This window comes from Leiobunum rupestre, chromosome 11 (genome assembly GCF_980474605.1).
Source record: "Leiobunum rupestre chromosome 11, qqLeiRupe1.1.hap1, whole genome shotgun sequence".
NCBI classification, from domain to species: domain Eukaryota; kingdom Metazoa; phylum Arthropoda; class Arachnida; order Opiliones; family Sclerosomatidae; genus Leiobunum; species Leiobunum rupestre.
The window spans coordinates 39,734,129-39,749,966 of record NC_143394.1 but is presented as its reverse complement, the minus strand read 5'-3'; the positions used below and the strand labels follow the sequence as shown (position 1 = coordinate 39,749,966).

Genomic DNA, 15,838 nt, shown 5'->3' with positions numbered 1-15,838 from the left:
TTTATACGATATATTTTTTTCTTTTGCGACATCATTGTTTTGAACGTATTTTTTTCCTTTGCCGCCGCATGTTTATATTTATATTCTCTAATTCCGTTCGTCTTTTGTTTTTCAAATAATTTTTTGGCTCTTCATTTAAAAAGAACGAAATTTTAAAAAAAAATGTTTATATATCGATCATTTCTTTTTTTTTTAAATAATTGTACGTCTATTTTGAAAGCATGTTTTTTAAAAATTCTTCTCCCGTCTTTACCGCGCGTTCTCTTTGTATATTCACCCATTCTTCCTTAGCTCTAATATCATTGCTATTTACGCCTTTCATTTTATTATATATTTCGAATTTCGGGAGAATACCGCGTACCAAACAGTGGGCCCCGATACTACGTCAAATATGGCCGAGTTGGAATGTAAATCATTCATTCTTTTATTAAAAAACTCGCAAATAACGAAGACAACGTGAAGCCTGTTTATCGGGGAAGAAGAACCTTTTTGTTTGAGAAGAAGATGATTTTTATTTCTATCTCCTCCTTGTAATTTTTATTTTTTTTTGGTTACTTTTTACACGCATTATGGGTTAGGTTGATGATACGAAAGTTCTGATTTGGTTACCCTATCGCTTTTGGCAAATTTATTTTTGGTTATCGAGAATGGCTGAAAAAGAAACAGAAATGAAAAAGACAGTCCTCGTAATACGATTTTAGATTAGAATAGAAAGTTTGTGAAAATGTCGCGAGGAATATAGAGAGTGTGGAAAAAATCTCCTTCCCCGCATCTTATCTCCACCACAGGCTTCACGACTGGTTACGGCTATTTTTCGGCGGCCCCAGCAACTGGCACGCCCGTTGACCGGCACGCTTATTACGCCGAGGCGTACGCCGCACCGCCGGTCACCTTGACCAACCACTTAAGTAGCGTCACCCCGAGTGACCCGGTCTCCGCGCCCATCTCGAACGTAGCCATGCAGAGAGAGCAGTTCATCCAAACTAGCTCCTGCAGGGCCCACGCAGGTAAGAAACTCCCCAAATTCGAAATGACGCGTCTACCTATAGCCATCGTCACCAGTTTGATTTCCAGCTTTGAACTCGAACGTGACTCTGGCTAAAGGTATCCGAGATTCCACGTCCAAGAACGCTCTTCAAACTAGCGTTCATTAAATAATTAATTAATTAATTATTAAATAATTAAACCCTCGAAGACTATCTTGGTCATGGTATCTCGATAAATCCCGCTTTACCCCGAAACTCCGTCTCGACACCAGTATTTGTCCATTGCGTGGGTTCGAACTGGTTTCGAGGCTTAAACGTGAGATTAAAGGACTCGTCCCACGAACCAACATTTTTACCGAACCTAGCTGGTTTCATTTTAGTTGTCACACTCCGCAAATGGTCACTCAAACCAGGAAAATAAATTAACTCGTAATTATTAAAGAAATACCTCTATTACTACAAAATATCAATTCTCAATAATAAAGGAATTGAATATTAATATTATCAATTAGTTCAGTCAAAAGGATGCTTATATAAATTATTACATTTAAATCATTCGTTCTTCAAAATTGAATTCGCAATCCATTCAACTCGGTTTCCAACAATGTTGGCTCGTTCGAATACTCCTTTAATCTGTTTTTGTTTTTGTTTTTTCAAACTATTTAGTTTTCCAAAACCCATACCCCCAATCGAAACCTCCAATCGTATCTCTGTAAGTTTAGACTATATACAACCTCTAGTGAACACTTCGTATTATGACTTTTATTAGTCGTGGGTCTCGTAAAATCTGGTGTGGGTTTTTCCAATTGAAAACTTACACGTATTTGAAAAGGCGGCGTATCGTGGCGTTGTTCCCCCCAATTGTCTCCTCCCATTCCGGAGTCACGATGGTCACCCTTACGGCGCGCTTTCAAATACGCGTGCTTATTAACTTCTAGCTTCGTAAATGTCGTCGTAGCGTAGACCTATAATCGTACTTTCAAATAATTCGAGTGGATTGAAACCTATCTATATCGACGTAACCAATTAAATTAAATCCAGTAAGAAATAATCACAAAAATATCAGAACTTCGAGAACAGTCAGTAAATAAAATATAAAAGAACACGGATCGCGTTGTTTTAGAATTCAGTTTAGATTTGTTGAATTTACTTTAGCTTAATATCTTATAACGCTAATCGGTAAAGTATTAAATAAAAATGATTAAAAATAAGTATAAATGTAAATGTACTAGGATTCTACAGAATTGGGCGGGTTTATGAGAGTGCCACTAAAATAACACTTAATACCGTTTAGTTCCAAAATAACGTGGTAGCATTTTACCATCGAATATTTGTAATATCATCGTCCAATTCTGTAAAATTGTCGCGACATTTACTGATAAGATGCTTAGCTATAAAAGGACGAGAATAATTTAAAAAAAAAGTAATTAAATAATTGAGAGAAAAATATTAAACTAATAAAATTGAACACTCCGTCTATATATAAAGTTTGAAATTTGCGAAAAACCAAAAAATACAAATTTTAAACTATTTTATATTAATTCATATTCCATGTTATTTGAGATAAATTTTACATTTCTATTTTTCAAGTTTTAATTCTTGCCAAAAAAAATAATTCAAAACATTCTCTTCAATTGAGAATTTGTATTATATGAATTAAAGAAAAGCTTATGTGGCTTTGAAAACAAAATAATTCATTGATATTTAACAAAAAAAAAGGGATTCTAGTTTTTGGAAAACGGAATTAAGTGAGTCCGCTCATCTTCTTCGCCACAAATATGACTTAATTTTTCACTTTAATAATCAAATCGAAATTTATTTAAATCTTTAATCATTTATAAATTCAAAATTCAAGTAGCCGTCAAATGTTTCGAAACGCGTGAATCTTGTGGCGATAGAGGCGAATGATCTTAATTTCGCGCTTAAAAATAAACTTCGCGAGCGTTAGACGTGAGTTTTTGTACCTCGTTACCCGCAAAAATATAATGTCTTTTTAGGTTTTTGCCCTGAATTGCGTCTTAAAACACTGTTCTTAAAGAATATATATTTAAATGAGAATTGAGGTGAAAATATGGAATGGATAAAAGAATATCGAAAGGCGACTGAATTAAGGAAAAAATATTTAATAATGTTGGTACGAGTAAAATGATAAATTTTTAAAAGAATAATTTAAAACAAATTGGTATGACGATTTAACGAAAAATGAAAAAAAAGGGTGAAATCGTAAAAACGAAATAATTCTAATTGTACATTGTGTAAAATGTCGTTCGATTCTCGGAATAAATTATTTCCGAGTTGTTCGAATCCATCTCCAGATGGGAGTATACAAATCCTAAAAATAAATATTACATTGTTCACGGTCAAAACCTGGTCCTTTATATGTAAATGTTCTCCAACGAAACACTTTTCCTTAGATATTTCACTCAAAAATATTAAATTTAAAGTTCAGTGGTTGATTATACCATTACTGTAGAGTTTATTTTAAAAATAATTTAAATATTACAAAATTGATAGTACTACTGTTTTGTTCTAGTAATTAGCTAACTTAATGAAAAAAACAACAATATCGAATTAATGATTAGTGTACCTTTGGCTCCCATCCTATTATTTAAGCTACGCAAATTTCCGAGGTGATTCTGCGATCTCTGTGCTCTGATAGTATCCTCGCCAGTGGTAAGTGAATGCCCCTGAAATGGAGGAAAACAAATTATAGGACAGAATTAAAACCCCTAAACATCCTCTCTTTTTTTACTCCAACCACTGTGCTCATTATCTTCGTAGAATAGAACCCGTTCAAAAAAAACAGAATTATATCCCTAAATTAACTGCCATTTCGATGTGTTTATAAACTAACGCTGTATCTTCTATTTCACGAAATCTAGTAGTTTTCACCCTTTTTGTGGAGCCGTGTTCCATTCAGTACATATCGTCCGAACAAAGGAAGAAATTTGGTCTATTTTGGACCTACTGGCGCCTGTAGAAGTGTTCTGCACGCTTGACACCGGTGTTCGGCGTGAAGTGAATTTACAGGGGCGATTCCTTACAAACGCGATAAAGAAGTGCAAATGATAATATGAAGCGATCTGTACTGGATCGAATACTGGCTATAAAATGCAGTAGCTCTCTTCAGTCTCAAAGTAGATGCATCAATTTAGTACGAAACCTCTCTCTCTCTCTCTGTAAATACAATCTGAACCGTAGAACTTCGACGCTTTTTCCGTTAAAACCGTAAAAAAAACTTTTTTGAAACTTTTTTCCATTGTTATTCTCTAAATTTTTTACTCTTAGATTTGTATTAGTCTCTGATCTTCCAGCCATTTGAAACCGAAATGTTAAACTGAAATCTAATCTATCGTAGAAAATAGTTCTATTTTTACTACACGTAGTTTCAGTAGAAAATACTCTTGTTGTTCTATCGTAGTTGGGTATTCTACTCGAAAATCCATTCTGTAGTTAATAGTGACCGCGGAAACGAACTTTTTTAGCATGGTAGTAGCGAAATGTATGGAACCATTCTCGAAACTTCTCCGAATGTAACGACTCTGTTTCCCCCCTGTCTCTCTCTCTATCTCAGTATCTTTATTCCGTTTTCGTACCCTCTACCACAGGGTGTTTTCTACCATAATATCGGTGTTGTAGTTCTGTAAAGTAGTCTTTTCTCTATAAACTCTAAACCGAAAAATTGCGTACGGTTAGCGTTACCGGTAGCTGTAGACTCGTAGTAGAAAATCCACCAACTGGTAGTAGATTTTACTCTCAAAACCTGTTTAACCAGAAATTTTCACCGTGATAAATTACGTAGTTGCGCTTGTTACAATAATTTCCTTGTGTTGTTCCAAAAAACAATTTCCGAAAACATTTTTTAGTTTTTTCTTGTTTTTTGCCGAATATTTTTGTCAAATTTGATAAGAATTTTTTCTAACCATATGTTATATAATTTTTTTTGTGTTTTGTGGCATGTCATGTTCGACCTTCAGTCAATCCGGAACTAATACATATTCTCCTACCCTTTTGATTACAGTCGAACTAAATGGTCAACAGACTTCGCCTCCACTACTAACACAAGCTCTCTCAGGTATTATCACGAAATCAAGCGAAAATACGTTTAATTATATACTTAATTAGACAGGTTTTTTTGTATATAGATATATATATATTATATAAATATATTCTATACGTATATAAATATTATATATATGCTATATATTATATATTAAGTATATATTATATATACATACTTTTTTGTTAAATCAGGGGCTAATTCATTGAATTTTTGTAAATAATTTTGTACCAAAAGCCATAAATAATTGACATTTGAAAAATATTGGTAGACGAATGCTGTCGAAAAAAGAGGTTGTTTAGTAGTTGGGCTACCTCTGAAATGCGCTTAGTTTAAACAAAACTTAGTTTTATGAATTGGCCCCTTTAGCATACACCGAGATATTATTTTTATTATTTCAATATATTTTGTTTTTTATATACTCGCCATTTTTTTTATCCTAACAGCTTCGTGCATGTTTACAGGAACCGACACATTTTGGTTTTTAATATTTTTTTGAAATGTTTTTTTTATCGCATGTAGTTTTTTTTTTGGAGAAAATCGTGCTTGTTGCTCGTTACATTTTTGTGATTTTTCTAATATCAGTATATATTATTCCGTTTAAATCCTTATTTTCGACGTCCAAATTAAAATACATTTTTTTGGACGTTGAAAGAAAGGTTTTTTAATGAAATATAAAAACCTGTCTAATCTGTAACATACTATTTCCGTAAACCCACCTTCCCTTTATTCAGGGATCGTATTTTGTTTTAATTCCGATGTTTTTTATTGAGCCTAAGAAATGACGAACCTGTTGAACGTATCACTACCACAGTTTTGCGCGAAATAACGAACTTTATAAATGTTTAATTTGTGATAAATTTAAGGAAATATTTAGTCAACTTAGTTTTATATATATGTACATATAGTTGTAGTCTTTTAGTTTCATTACTAACTATTACGTAAAACACGCTACCTCTTTAAAAATAGTTAAATACTACTTTAAACCTGACTGTTCAAAGATTAAATTGACATTTTATTGAAACGTCGCGTCCAACGGTTCACGTTTGAGATGTAATTGCTCTTAAAGTGGTTGGACTACAACTATATTACGCCCAGGGCTAAACTCGCTTTAAAGACGTGTGACTAAACGGTTCCCAATTTTCATTGGTCAAAAATCTTCAGGCATCCCGAAGTAGTTTTTCAAGTAAAAGATCTTAGTAACCCTACCTTTACCTAGCCCATCCTAACCTAACCTTACCCTACATTTACCTATCCCATCCCATCCTAACCTAACCTTACCCTACATTTCCCTAGCCCATCCTGACCTAACCTTATCCTACATTTCCCTAGCCCATCCTAACCTAACCTTACCCTACATTTCCCTAGCCCATCCTAACCTAACCTTACCCTACATTTACCTAGCCCATCCTAACCTTACCCTAAATTTACTTAGCCCATCCTAACCTAACCTTACCCTATATTTACCTATCCCATCCCATCCTAACCTAACCTTACCCTACATTTACCTAGCCCATCCTAACCTAACCTTACCCTACATTTACCTAGCCCATCCTAACCTAACCTTACCCTACATTTACCTAGCCCATCCTAACCTTACCCTAAATTTACTTAGCCCATCCTAACCTAACCTTACCCTACATTTACCTATCCCATCCCATCCTAACCTAACCTTACCCTACATTTCCCTAGCCCATCCTGACCTAACCTTACCCTACATTTCCCTAGCCCATCCTAACCTAACCTTACCCTACATTTCCCTAGCCCATCCTAACCTAACCTTACCCTACATTTACCTAGCCCATCCTAACCTTACCCTAAATTTACTTAGCCCATCCTAACCTAACCTTACCCAACATTTACCTATCCCATCCCATCCTAACCTAACCTTACCCTACATTTCCCTAGCCCATCCTGACCTAACCTTACCCTACATTTCCCTAGCCCATCCTAACCTAACCTTACCCTACATTTCCCTAGCCCATCCTAACCTAACCTTGCCCTACATTTCCCTAGCCCATCCTAACCTAACCTTGCCCTACATTTCCCTAGCCCATCCTAACCTAACCTTACCCTACATTTCCCTAGCCCATCCTAACCTAACCTTGCCCTACATTTCCCTAGCCCATCCTAACCTAACCTTGCCCTACATTTCCCTAGCCCATCCTAACCTAACCTTACCCTACATTTCCCTAGCCCATCCTAACCTAACCTTGCCCTACATTTCCCTAGCCCATCCTAACCTAACCTTACCCTACATTTCCCTAGCCCATCCTAATCTAACCTTACATTTACCTAACCCATCCTACCCTTATCCAACCCATCCTAACCTAACCTAACCTTACCTTAACGTAATCTTAAATTATCCCAAAGTGACCTTATCTTATCTCTAACCTATTCCTACCCTGATTTATTCTAACCGTAATCTAATGAACTTGAGCTTTATGAACGCCTATCCATCAATAGTTGAATTTGAAGGTGCCCTAATCTGAAGGCCATGAAACGGGGGAACCGGTCGTCTTTGGAGCGGATGGATCGCGAACGCGGAGTGCGAACAGAATATGATCCCTTTGGAGTGTCCGCCATTAATGGGTCTTCTCCCAATTTGTTTCCCGGGTAGTGATGAACAACTACGGTCCTCAAGGCTTCGCGCCGCCCTCGTCCCCGGCTAACAGCCGTGGTTTCCCGGGCACGAATAGTCCAGGGCCTATCGAGTTGTACAATTCCAGCCAAGATAACGTAGGCTACGTTCAGGCTACGAGTCCCCAACCGTCTGGCTTCCCGCCGATTGCTGTCAGCAGGGTGAGACACACGACGGACTTAGCTCGATTTTTTCCGCCGACGTCGTAGCGTTAGCGACACTGCGTTCGAAATGTCATCTCAGTTAGATCTTCAGCCCCAGTTCTTCTTTATTCAGTCAGACTCGAGCTCAAAACGTCAAACATTCGAACGCCATACTTTTAACCGTATTAAGTAGTTATCGATTTAATCATTCTAATTTAAATTTATTTACTTTCACCGTATAGTTTTTCTTAAAGTTTGACGTTTTGAGTTCGAGTCTGTCTCGATGAAAAGTTAGAATTTTCTTCATTTATTCTTATTTTAATTTTTTTTAGTGTCGTAGAACTCCCCTTTATTTATATAGCTAATTTAAATCCGTTTGAAAATATCGAATATCATTTCGGGAATAATATTAAAAATAAAGATCTACCAAAGGGGCCGCCGTGCTTTTGCTGCATGGCATGCCTTAAACGTAGAATTGTCTGTTTATTAAAGATATTTGATTAGGCTTACCAGGTTTTTCGTCCCGAAAATACTAACGACGTAGTTCGGACGCGCGTGTTTGACCTTTGTAATCTCACCTAACGAGTTTCCCCACCACGAATCGTACCGTAGTTGAAAACTATTAAGTTTAACGGTTGCTACTCTCTCAGTGTACGTATTTAATCCGTGCTATTTTCCCCCCTTTTCCTCTCCACGTAGGGGCCATTGATTGCTGCAGCTTTCACTAACGGCTACCACTGAATCTATATCACAAGTGGCCTGCGACCTGTAATATCAGGTAAGCGACATCATTGTTATCTAAATGTCACTTTTTTAGAATAAAGTCCATGTCAGTGACAAATATGGCAAAAAGCGACAAATAGTTACTAATCATCAGTAAATGCATTTAAATGATGTAAATAATATCTTTCAGATATGTAGTATCACTTACATGTCAGATAATGTTTCTGGTTTTTCACAAAAGAACCATTAAAAACACCTTAAAGGGAATATAACCTCAGGTATTTGGTGTAGAACACCAACGTTTGCAGCTCTGCCGCTCTTGCCTTTGGCTTTAGAATTGTTTGGCGCCACTGTACAGGGAAATTTGAAAAATTGTAGGGGTATTCCATAAAGGTTGCTTTGCAGGTTATATTCCCTTTAAAGGACTAGGTTTTTTTCTGCCTGTCCCCTTTTAAATTAACTTAGTGGAGCACAAATACCCTGGTGGTAGGACAACCGCTGAACATGTTGGCCTTAAACTAAAGGGGGACAGGTTGAAGAAAACCTAGGCCTTTAAAGATATATAGCAGACGAATTCAAACTCGGGAAAAATCGTTGAAAAATAGCCAAAAGAAATAACAAGATTGGGCTATAATTGAGTGTCTAGCAACTAATCCAGTATATTTGTCTAAAATAGCACAACTATATTTTTTCTTTGGTATGTTTTTTTTTATTTAAATTTATTATTTGGCACTATTTGGCATATTAGCCAGTAAAAGTATTATTCGCCATGTCGGCATTTACCACTTTTTGCCACATTATTTGACACCTGACATTTACCCCTTCGGAACACTAAGCGACATTATCTCGTTTTGACTCTTATCTCTTATTGTAGTCTACCTTTAGTCTCTCTTTCAAATTCTGCCTAAAGCCACGGTCACAAGGCGACTAACACCTACTAACGTTTGAAAAAAGAAAAAACCTGGCCAATTGCTATAATTTAGGTTTAAATATAATCTTTCTTGTACTTCCCCACTAATTTTCCATTGGATTCTACCTGCGGGTGAGGATTCTGCCAAAAAAAGTTTCTAAAGTACCAAAAAAGGTTTTAAAAAATAAAAACTTCTATATGATTATTAGCTTAAATTGAATAAATTCAATAGAAATATTTAAAGATTAAGTCTTTAAAAAATTAAAACATTTGTTTTAGGTAAAATTATGATACTTAATTATATAAAACTTTGAAATTTTAATTGAAATCAAAAAAATCCATAAAAACCAAAAAAAATCAATAAAAATCCAATTTAAATAAAAAAAATCAATAAAAATCCAATTTAAATAAAAAAAATCAATAAAAATCCAATTTAAATAAAAAAAATCATTTTAAATAAAAAAATTACCAACCCTGTTAGGCATGTAGTTATGATCGATTAAGCAGTCGCTAGCTAGCTTTTATGATAAGGCTGGATACGCGAAGTAGGAAAAAGAAGTGATGGTAAATTGCCAGTAGAAGTCCACGCTTACCATTTCGACGTATCTGGTTGTAGTAAAATCATTTTTGAAGAATGCTATTGTTTTTTTTTGAAGCTGTAGTTAACTACTTTGAAATCGTTTTGAAAGATAGTTTTAAAGTGATTATAACCCGAGCAAGGAACATCAAGTTTCCTTTATTACTCGCTGGTGGCGACAGTTTAAAACCTTGTAGATAATCCTGCCACGAGCGTATATCTCTTAACGATACTTCTATACACGTCGTATACAGGATGGAAATGGGAATTTGGCGCAATATTGTATCTCGCGTGACCGTAGCTTCAGACATTCCAAGTGTGTACGTATGTGATTTCCCGGTTTTACGAACCTTTGAGTAAACTCCTTCATTCGAAACTGGAACCGCGAATTGATTAGGTTTAACCAACGACTTGAATAATCTTGAAAACGATTACAGAATTGTTAATCCCAATTATATACTTAATATTGTCTTTGTGGGATCTAGAATGTAAATTGTCAGTCTGCTTCTAATACGGGACCGAAAACGTGTGATTTTTCGTCTGCGAGGTTAAGTGACAAGTATTCAAGGTTCATACAGACCTGGAAAATATCAGGGAATTAGATTGTTGACAGAAAAGTTAGGGAAATATCAGGGAATTAGATGGACGACAGAAAATTTAGGGAAATATCAGGGAACTAGATTGACGACAGAAAAGTCAGGGAATTAGATTATCGACCGAAAATTCAGGGAAATAGCACGGAATTAGATTATCGACAGAATAGTAAGGGAAATATCACGGAATTAGATTATCGACAAAATAGTCAGGGAAATAGCACGGAATTCGATTATCGACAGAATAGTAAGGGAAATATCACGGAATTAGATTATCGACAAAATAGTCAGGGAAATAGCACGGAATTCGATTATCGACAGAATAGTAAGGGAAATATCACGGAATTAGATTATCGACAGAATAGTAAGGGAAATATCACGGAATTAGATTATCGACAAAATAGTCAGGGAAATAGCACGGAATTCGATTATCGACAGAATAGTAAGGGAAATATCACGGAATTAGATTATCGACAAAATAGTCATTGAAATATCACGGAATTAGATTATCGACAGAATAGTGGGGAATTAGATTATCGACAAAATAGTTAGTTAATTAGATTATCGACAAAATAGTCGGGGAATTAGATTATCGACGGAATAGTTTGGGAATTAGATTATCGACAGAATAGTCAGATAATTAGATTATCGACAGAATAGTCAGGGAAATATCACGGAATTAGATTATCGATAAAATAGTCAGGGAAATAGCACGGAATTAGATTATCGACAAAATAGTCATTGAAATATCACGGAATTAGATTATCGACAGAATAGTGGGGAATTAGATTATCGACAAAATAGTTAGTTAATTAGATTATCGACAAAATAGTCGGGGAATTAGATTATCGACGGAATAGTTTGGGAATTAGATTATCGACAGAATAGTCAGATAATTAGATTATCGACAGAATAGTCAGGGAAATATCACGGAATTAGATTATCGACAAAATAGTCAGGGAAATAGCACGGAATTAGATTATCCACAAAATAGTCATTGAAATATCACGGAATTAGATTATCGACAGAATAGTCGGGGAATTATAGATTATCGACAAAATGGTTAGTGAATTAGATTATCGACAAAATAGTCGGGGAATTAGATTATCGACGGAATAGTTAGGGAATTAGATTATCGACAGAATAGTCAGGGAATTAGATTATCGACAGAATAGTCAGGGAATTAGATTATCGACAGAATAGTCAGATAATTAGATTATCGATAGTTGCATTTTCATTGATTTTATTAACCGGCAAAAAATATTACTCGTGTTTCTTAGAAAAATACCTCAACTTCTAAAAAATATGCCAATTTACACGAATAAATGTGGACAATATTAATATTTTCATTTAATTTTGTTCAATCCAAAGAATAACAAAAAATATTCTATTTAAATATTTGGATCTAAGCCTCGGTCATAAAAACTGCCGTTTTATAAAACTTCGCCAACTACAGGGAAACAATCATTTATAGGGACGCCTTTAAAGGTTCAATTTTAAGGCTTTTAACAGGCCCCCCAGAGGTCCTATAATTCCTATAAAATCCTATATTTTCAAAAATGTCCTATAACATCCTATATTTTTAGCAAAATCCCCCAAAAGTCCTATAAAATCCTATAATTTTGGTATTTGGCCCATTTCAAATCCAGCCACTCAGTTAAATTGCTAGATTTAGCAATAGGATAAATTCCTATACGAAGTCGTTCTAGTCTAACAAAGGTATACTTTTGTTATTCATAAAACGGTTAGCTACTAGTATACTTTTGTGATAAAATGGTTAAATAGTTCCTATTTTTAAGTGAAAATCAAAGATTTATTTCACTCAATATAGATTTTGTTTTTAAATGCATAAAGTTAGTAAACGAAATAGCATATATAATCCTATAAAATCTTATAATTTAAAAAAAAGTCCTATAAAGTTCTATCATTTAAAAAAATAGTCCTATAAAGTCCTATCATTTAAAAAATAGTCCTATAAAGTCTTATAATTTAAAAAATAGTCCTATGAAGTCCTATCATTTAAAAAAATAGTCCTATAAAGTTCTATCATTTAAAAAAATTGTCCTATAAAGTCTTATAATTTAAAAAATAGTCCTATGAAGTCCTATCATTTAAAAAAATAGTCCTATAAAGTCTAATAATTAAAAATAAATAGTCCTATAAAGTCCTATATTTTTAGAAATATAATCCTATTTTTTCTGTATAAAAATTGAAGATTTGAATTTGTGCTTTCAGGCAGGATGATGGCAGCTGTACTCAGGGAGGACTAGTTTTTCGGCTGAGTTCTGCCATAATCACCTATGTTCATTGTATATGAAAAAAATATAAATCAAGAAAAAAAATGTCCCATTGATGGCTTCCTGAGGGACACCTGAGAAATTGTTTCTACAAAATTCCCGGTGTTCCCCGCCTTTTTTTAATTTTTTATAATATATATTATACACCCTACCCCCTCCCGACGATATATAAGTATATACCATCAAAATACCAAAAAGAAACTATATTTCATTGTATAAGGAACTCTTCCCACTCCCCCCACCCTAAAGCTTCGTTTTTAATTTCGTGTGCCTCTAATTATCAAGTGAATTTTATTATTATTGTTTTTTATTTTTAACCCGGCCCTCACCGTATTTAATCGATAATTTAAAAAGAAAATTAGGATCATAAATTTTATTCATATTTTTTAAAATCGCAAAACACGAGAATTTCTCGTCTTTTTATATATTACCGTATATTTGCCTTTACAAAAAAAAATACATATTTATGTTGTTTTAAATTTGGAAACCTCTGTTTAGCGCGTATTCAGTCCCATCTATCATTCCAGTAATTTCGGTCGTTTTAACTTTACCAAAAAAAAAGAAGAAAATATAGCATTAATCGATTTAAATTAACGTTTTTGTTTTGAATAAAGGAAATCCCAGTTAAATATTTCATTTACCATAATCAAACGAGGTTTGGTGTGAACCCATTCATTTTGTCTTTTTGAAGCTATTGTGAAACAAAAAATATATATATATATATATTATTTATAAAAGATAATCTAACCAGTACTTGAATGAAATTATAAAAGTTTTGCGCGCGAAAATAACAATGTTACTTATGGATAGATATTTCATATTAACGTTCTATACTTTCTAAACGATCCCCCTAACCCCATCTGTACGAAAATATATATATAAATGGTGAAACTAAAACGCGTTTTTTGTGCATATATAAAGGAGTGATAATCATAAAAAAAGAACTTTTACTGAACTATAAAAAAAAAATAAAAAAATATGATAGTCATGGAAGATGAAGTTACGTAAAACTATCTTTGACTCGAAATATTTAGCGATGTTGAGAAAAAAAATTGACCATCGATATTACAAACGGGTTCTAACCATGCTTTTAAAAAATGCGATTGTTTCCTTTTTGTGAAAAAGGTTTAAACGATTCTCGGTACTTTTTTACATTGTTTCCTTTTATTAGGTGAGCGATATTTTTAGCTGATTTTCTCATTTTTATTCATTAATCATACGAGATAAAAAAATTATCATTGTATTATACGTGCCTAACTCTAAGCCCATGCTAAGCGTGCTCTACATTGCGGAAAAGAGTGAATCTAAAAAAATCGATACTTAGATAAAGAAATCAGGTTATGTGTAAAAATAATAAGAAATTAGCATGCCGTTTCAATAATAAAGGCTATTTTTTGGTTAGTTTCAGCTACCCCCTCCCTTCCAATAAAAGTAAAAAAAAAAGTAAAATAAATATACAAAAAAAAATTGACTTTTACATTTTTAAACAATTTTTTAAGCGAAATGTTGACATCATTTTAGAAGAAAAAATTGATAACGTTGTTATTACCGGTAAATATTTTCACCCCTCCTCTTAAAAATTTATTTTCTTCGCGAGATTGAACGAAAGTAAACCAAATAGATAGAATTACAAATAAAAGACCCATAATTGAATTAATTAAAAAAATCTAGAGGATGTTCCTATATATGATGAATTTGCTTCCATACAAAAAGAAAAATATTAAATACTTCATTTGGCGATAATTAATAAAATATAGTGCGAAGTAATAAAAATAGTCGCGAATTAATCTTCCAAAAAAAAGTATAAATGAAAATAATTTTACCGTAAAAAAAGTCTTACGGCATCTTTAAGTACGGTATAAGTCCATTTAAAAAAAACCGCAAATAATTAACGAAATAAAATAATTAATCGTAAAAAAAAACCAAAAGTTCTAAAAGCAATATTAGCTGCTCTCACGAGAGCAAACGATAAAAATAAATTGTACATAAAACGTTGCGTGTAAGAGAATATATATATACATATATATACCCTATTCATTCTATAAAAAAGTGTTTCGTTACATATATCGTGTATTGTCATAAGCCCTGAAATTTAAGAAAAAAAAATTAAAAAAATTTCAGAGCTTTGTGTCAAATATTAAAAAAAGAAAAAAACAAAAAATAAATCATCAAGTAACAACTGTTATTATTGTGTGTGTGAAAACTGTGAGATGCAAAAAAAAACGCGTTGTCTTTTTTATTAACTATGGGCAAAGTTTATAAGAAACGCTCATCTTTGAAGCCCCCTATAAAAATATCCAATTGTAAAACTCTGTAAATATTATAAATATATGTAAGATTTAGTGGACAGGTAAAGAAACAAAAAAAAAGTGATTAACTGGGTTCATTTTTGCCTCAAAATGAGTGGCCTATTTAAAAAATATAAATACGGCCTCGTCCTAAGCAATAGTGTACGATAAAAAAATGACTTTATTAACTCTATGAGTGGCCTTTCAAATAAAATAAAAAAATATAAGGTCACAGGTCAAATATACTGCGAGGTAAACAAACAAAAATATTCGTAGAATTATAATATAAAAATAATCCCTATAAATCCCGTGAGATGAAATAGCCACTAATGGAAAAAAGGGCTGATTCGTATTAAATGTTCACAATTATGCACTATAAACAATGCCTAAAAATGCTTTTGCATAAAATATATATCGGGCTTGGTCTTTTCCCCGTCATTGGATATTTAGAGAGATTAACCGGAAACAAAAAACCAGAAAACTAAGGGGAAACAATTTTTAACATGCCCAACGAAAATAAAGTTATAAAACTACTTTTGCGCGAGGAAGAAGAAAAACAAATACTTTTGAATTATTATCTTATTTCATTTTACGTTGCTAATTTTAATTTATTTCCTTAT

General features: G+C 33.5%; 1 protein-coding gene across 10 annotated transcripts in view; it reads left to right on the top strand.

Moving 5' to 3' along the window:
• Positions 1-15,475, top strand: part of Rbp6 (RNA-binding protein 6) — a 429,839-nt gene extending 414,364 nt beyond the window's left edge. For 5 of the 10 annotated variants that reach the window (XM_090163570.1, XM_090163572.1, XM_090163571.1 and 2 more), the window contains 2 exons: positions 5,008-5,061; positions 7,667-8,521. In XM_090163570.1, coding sequence (XP_090019696.1) covers positions 5,008-5,061; positions 7,667-7,896 — 284 coding nt within the window. In that variant the 3' untranslated portion in view covers positions 7,897-8,521. The other 5 variants (XM_090163569.1, XM_090163568.1, XR_016477331.1 and 2 more) reach the window with 5 other exon arrangements.
• Positions 15,476-15,838: the final 363 nt, after the last annotated feature.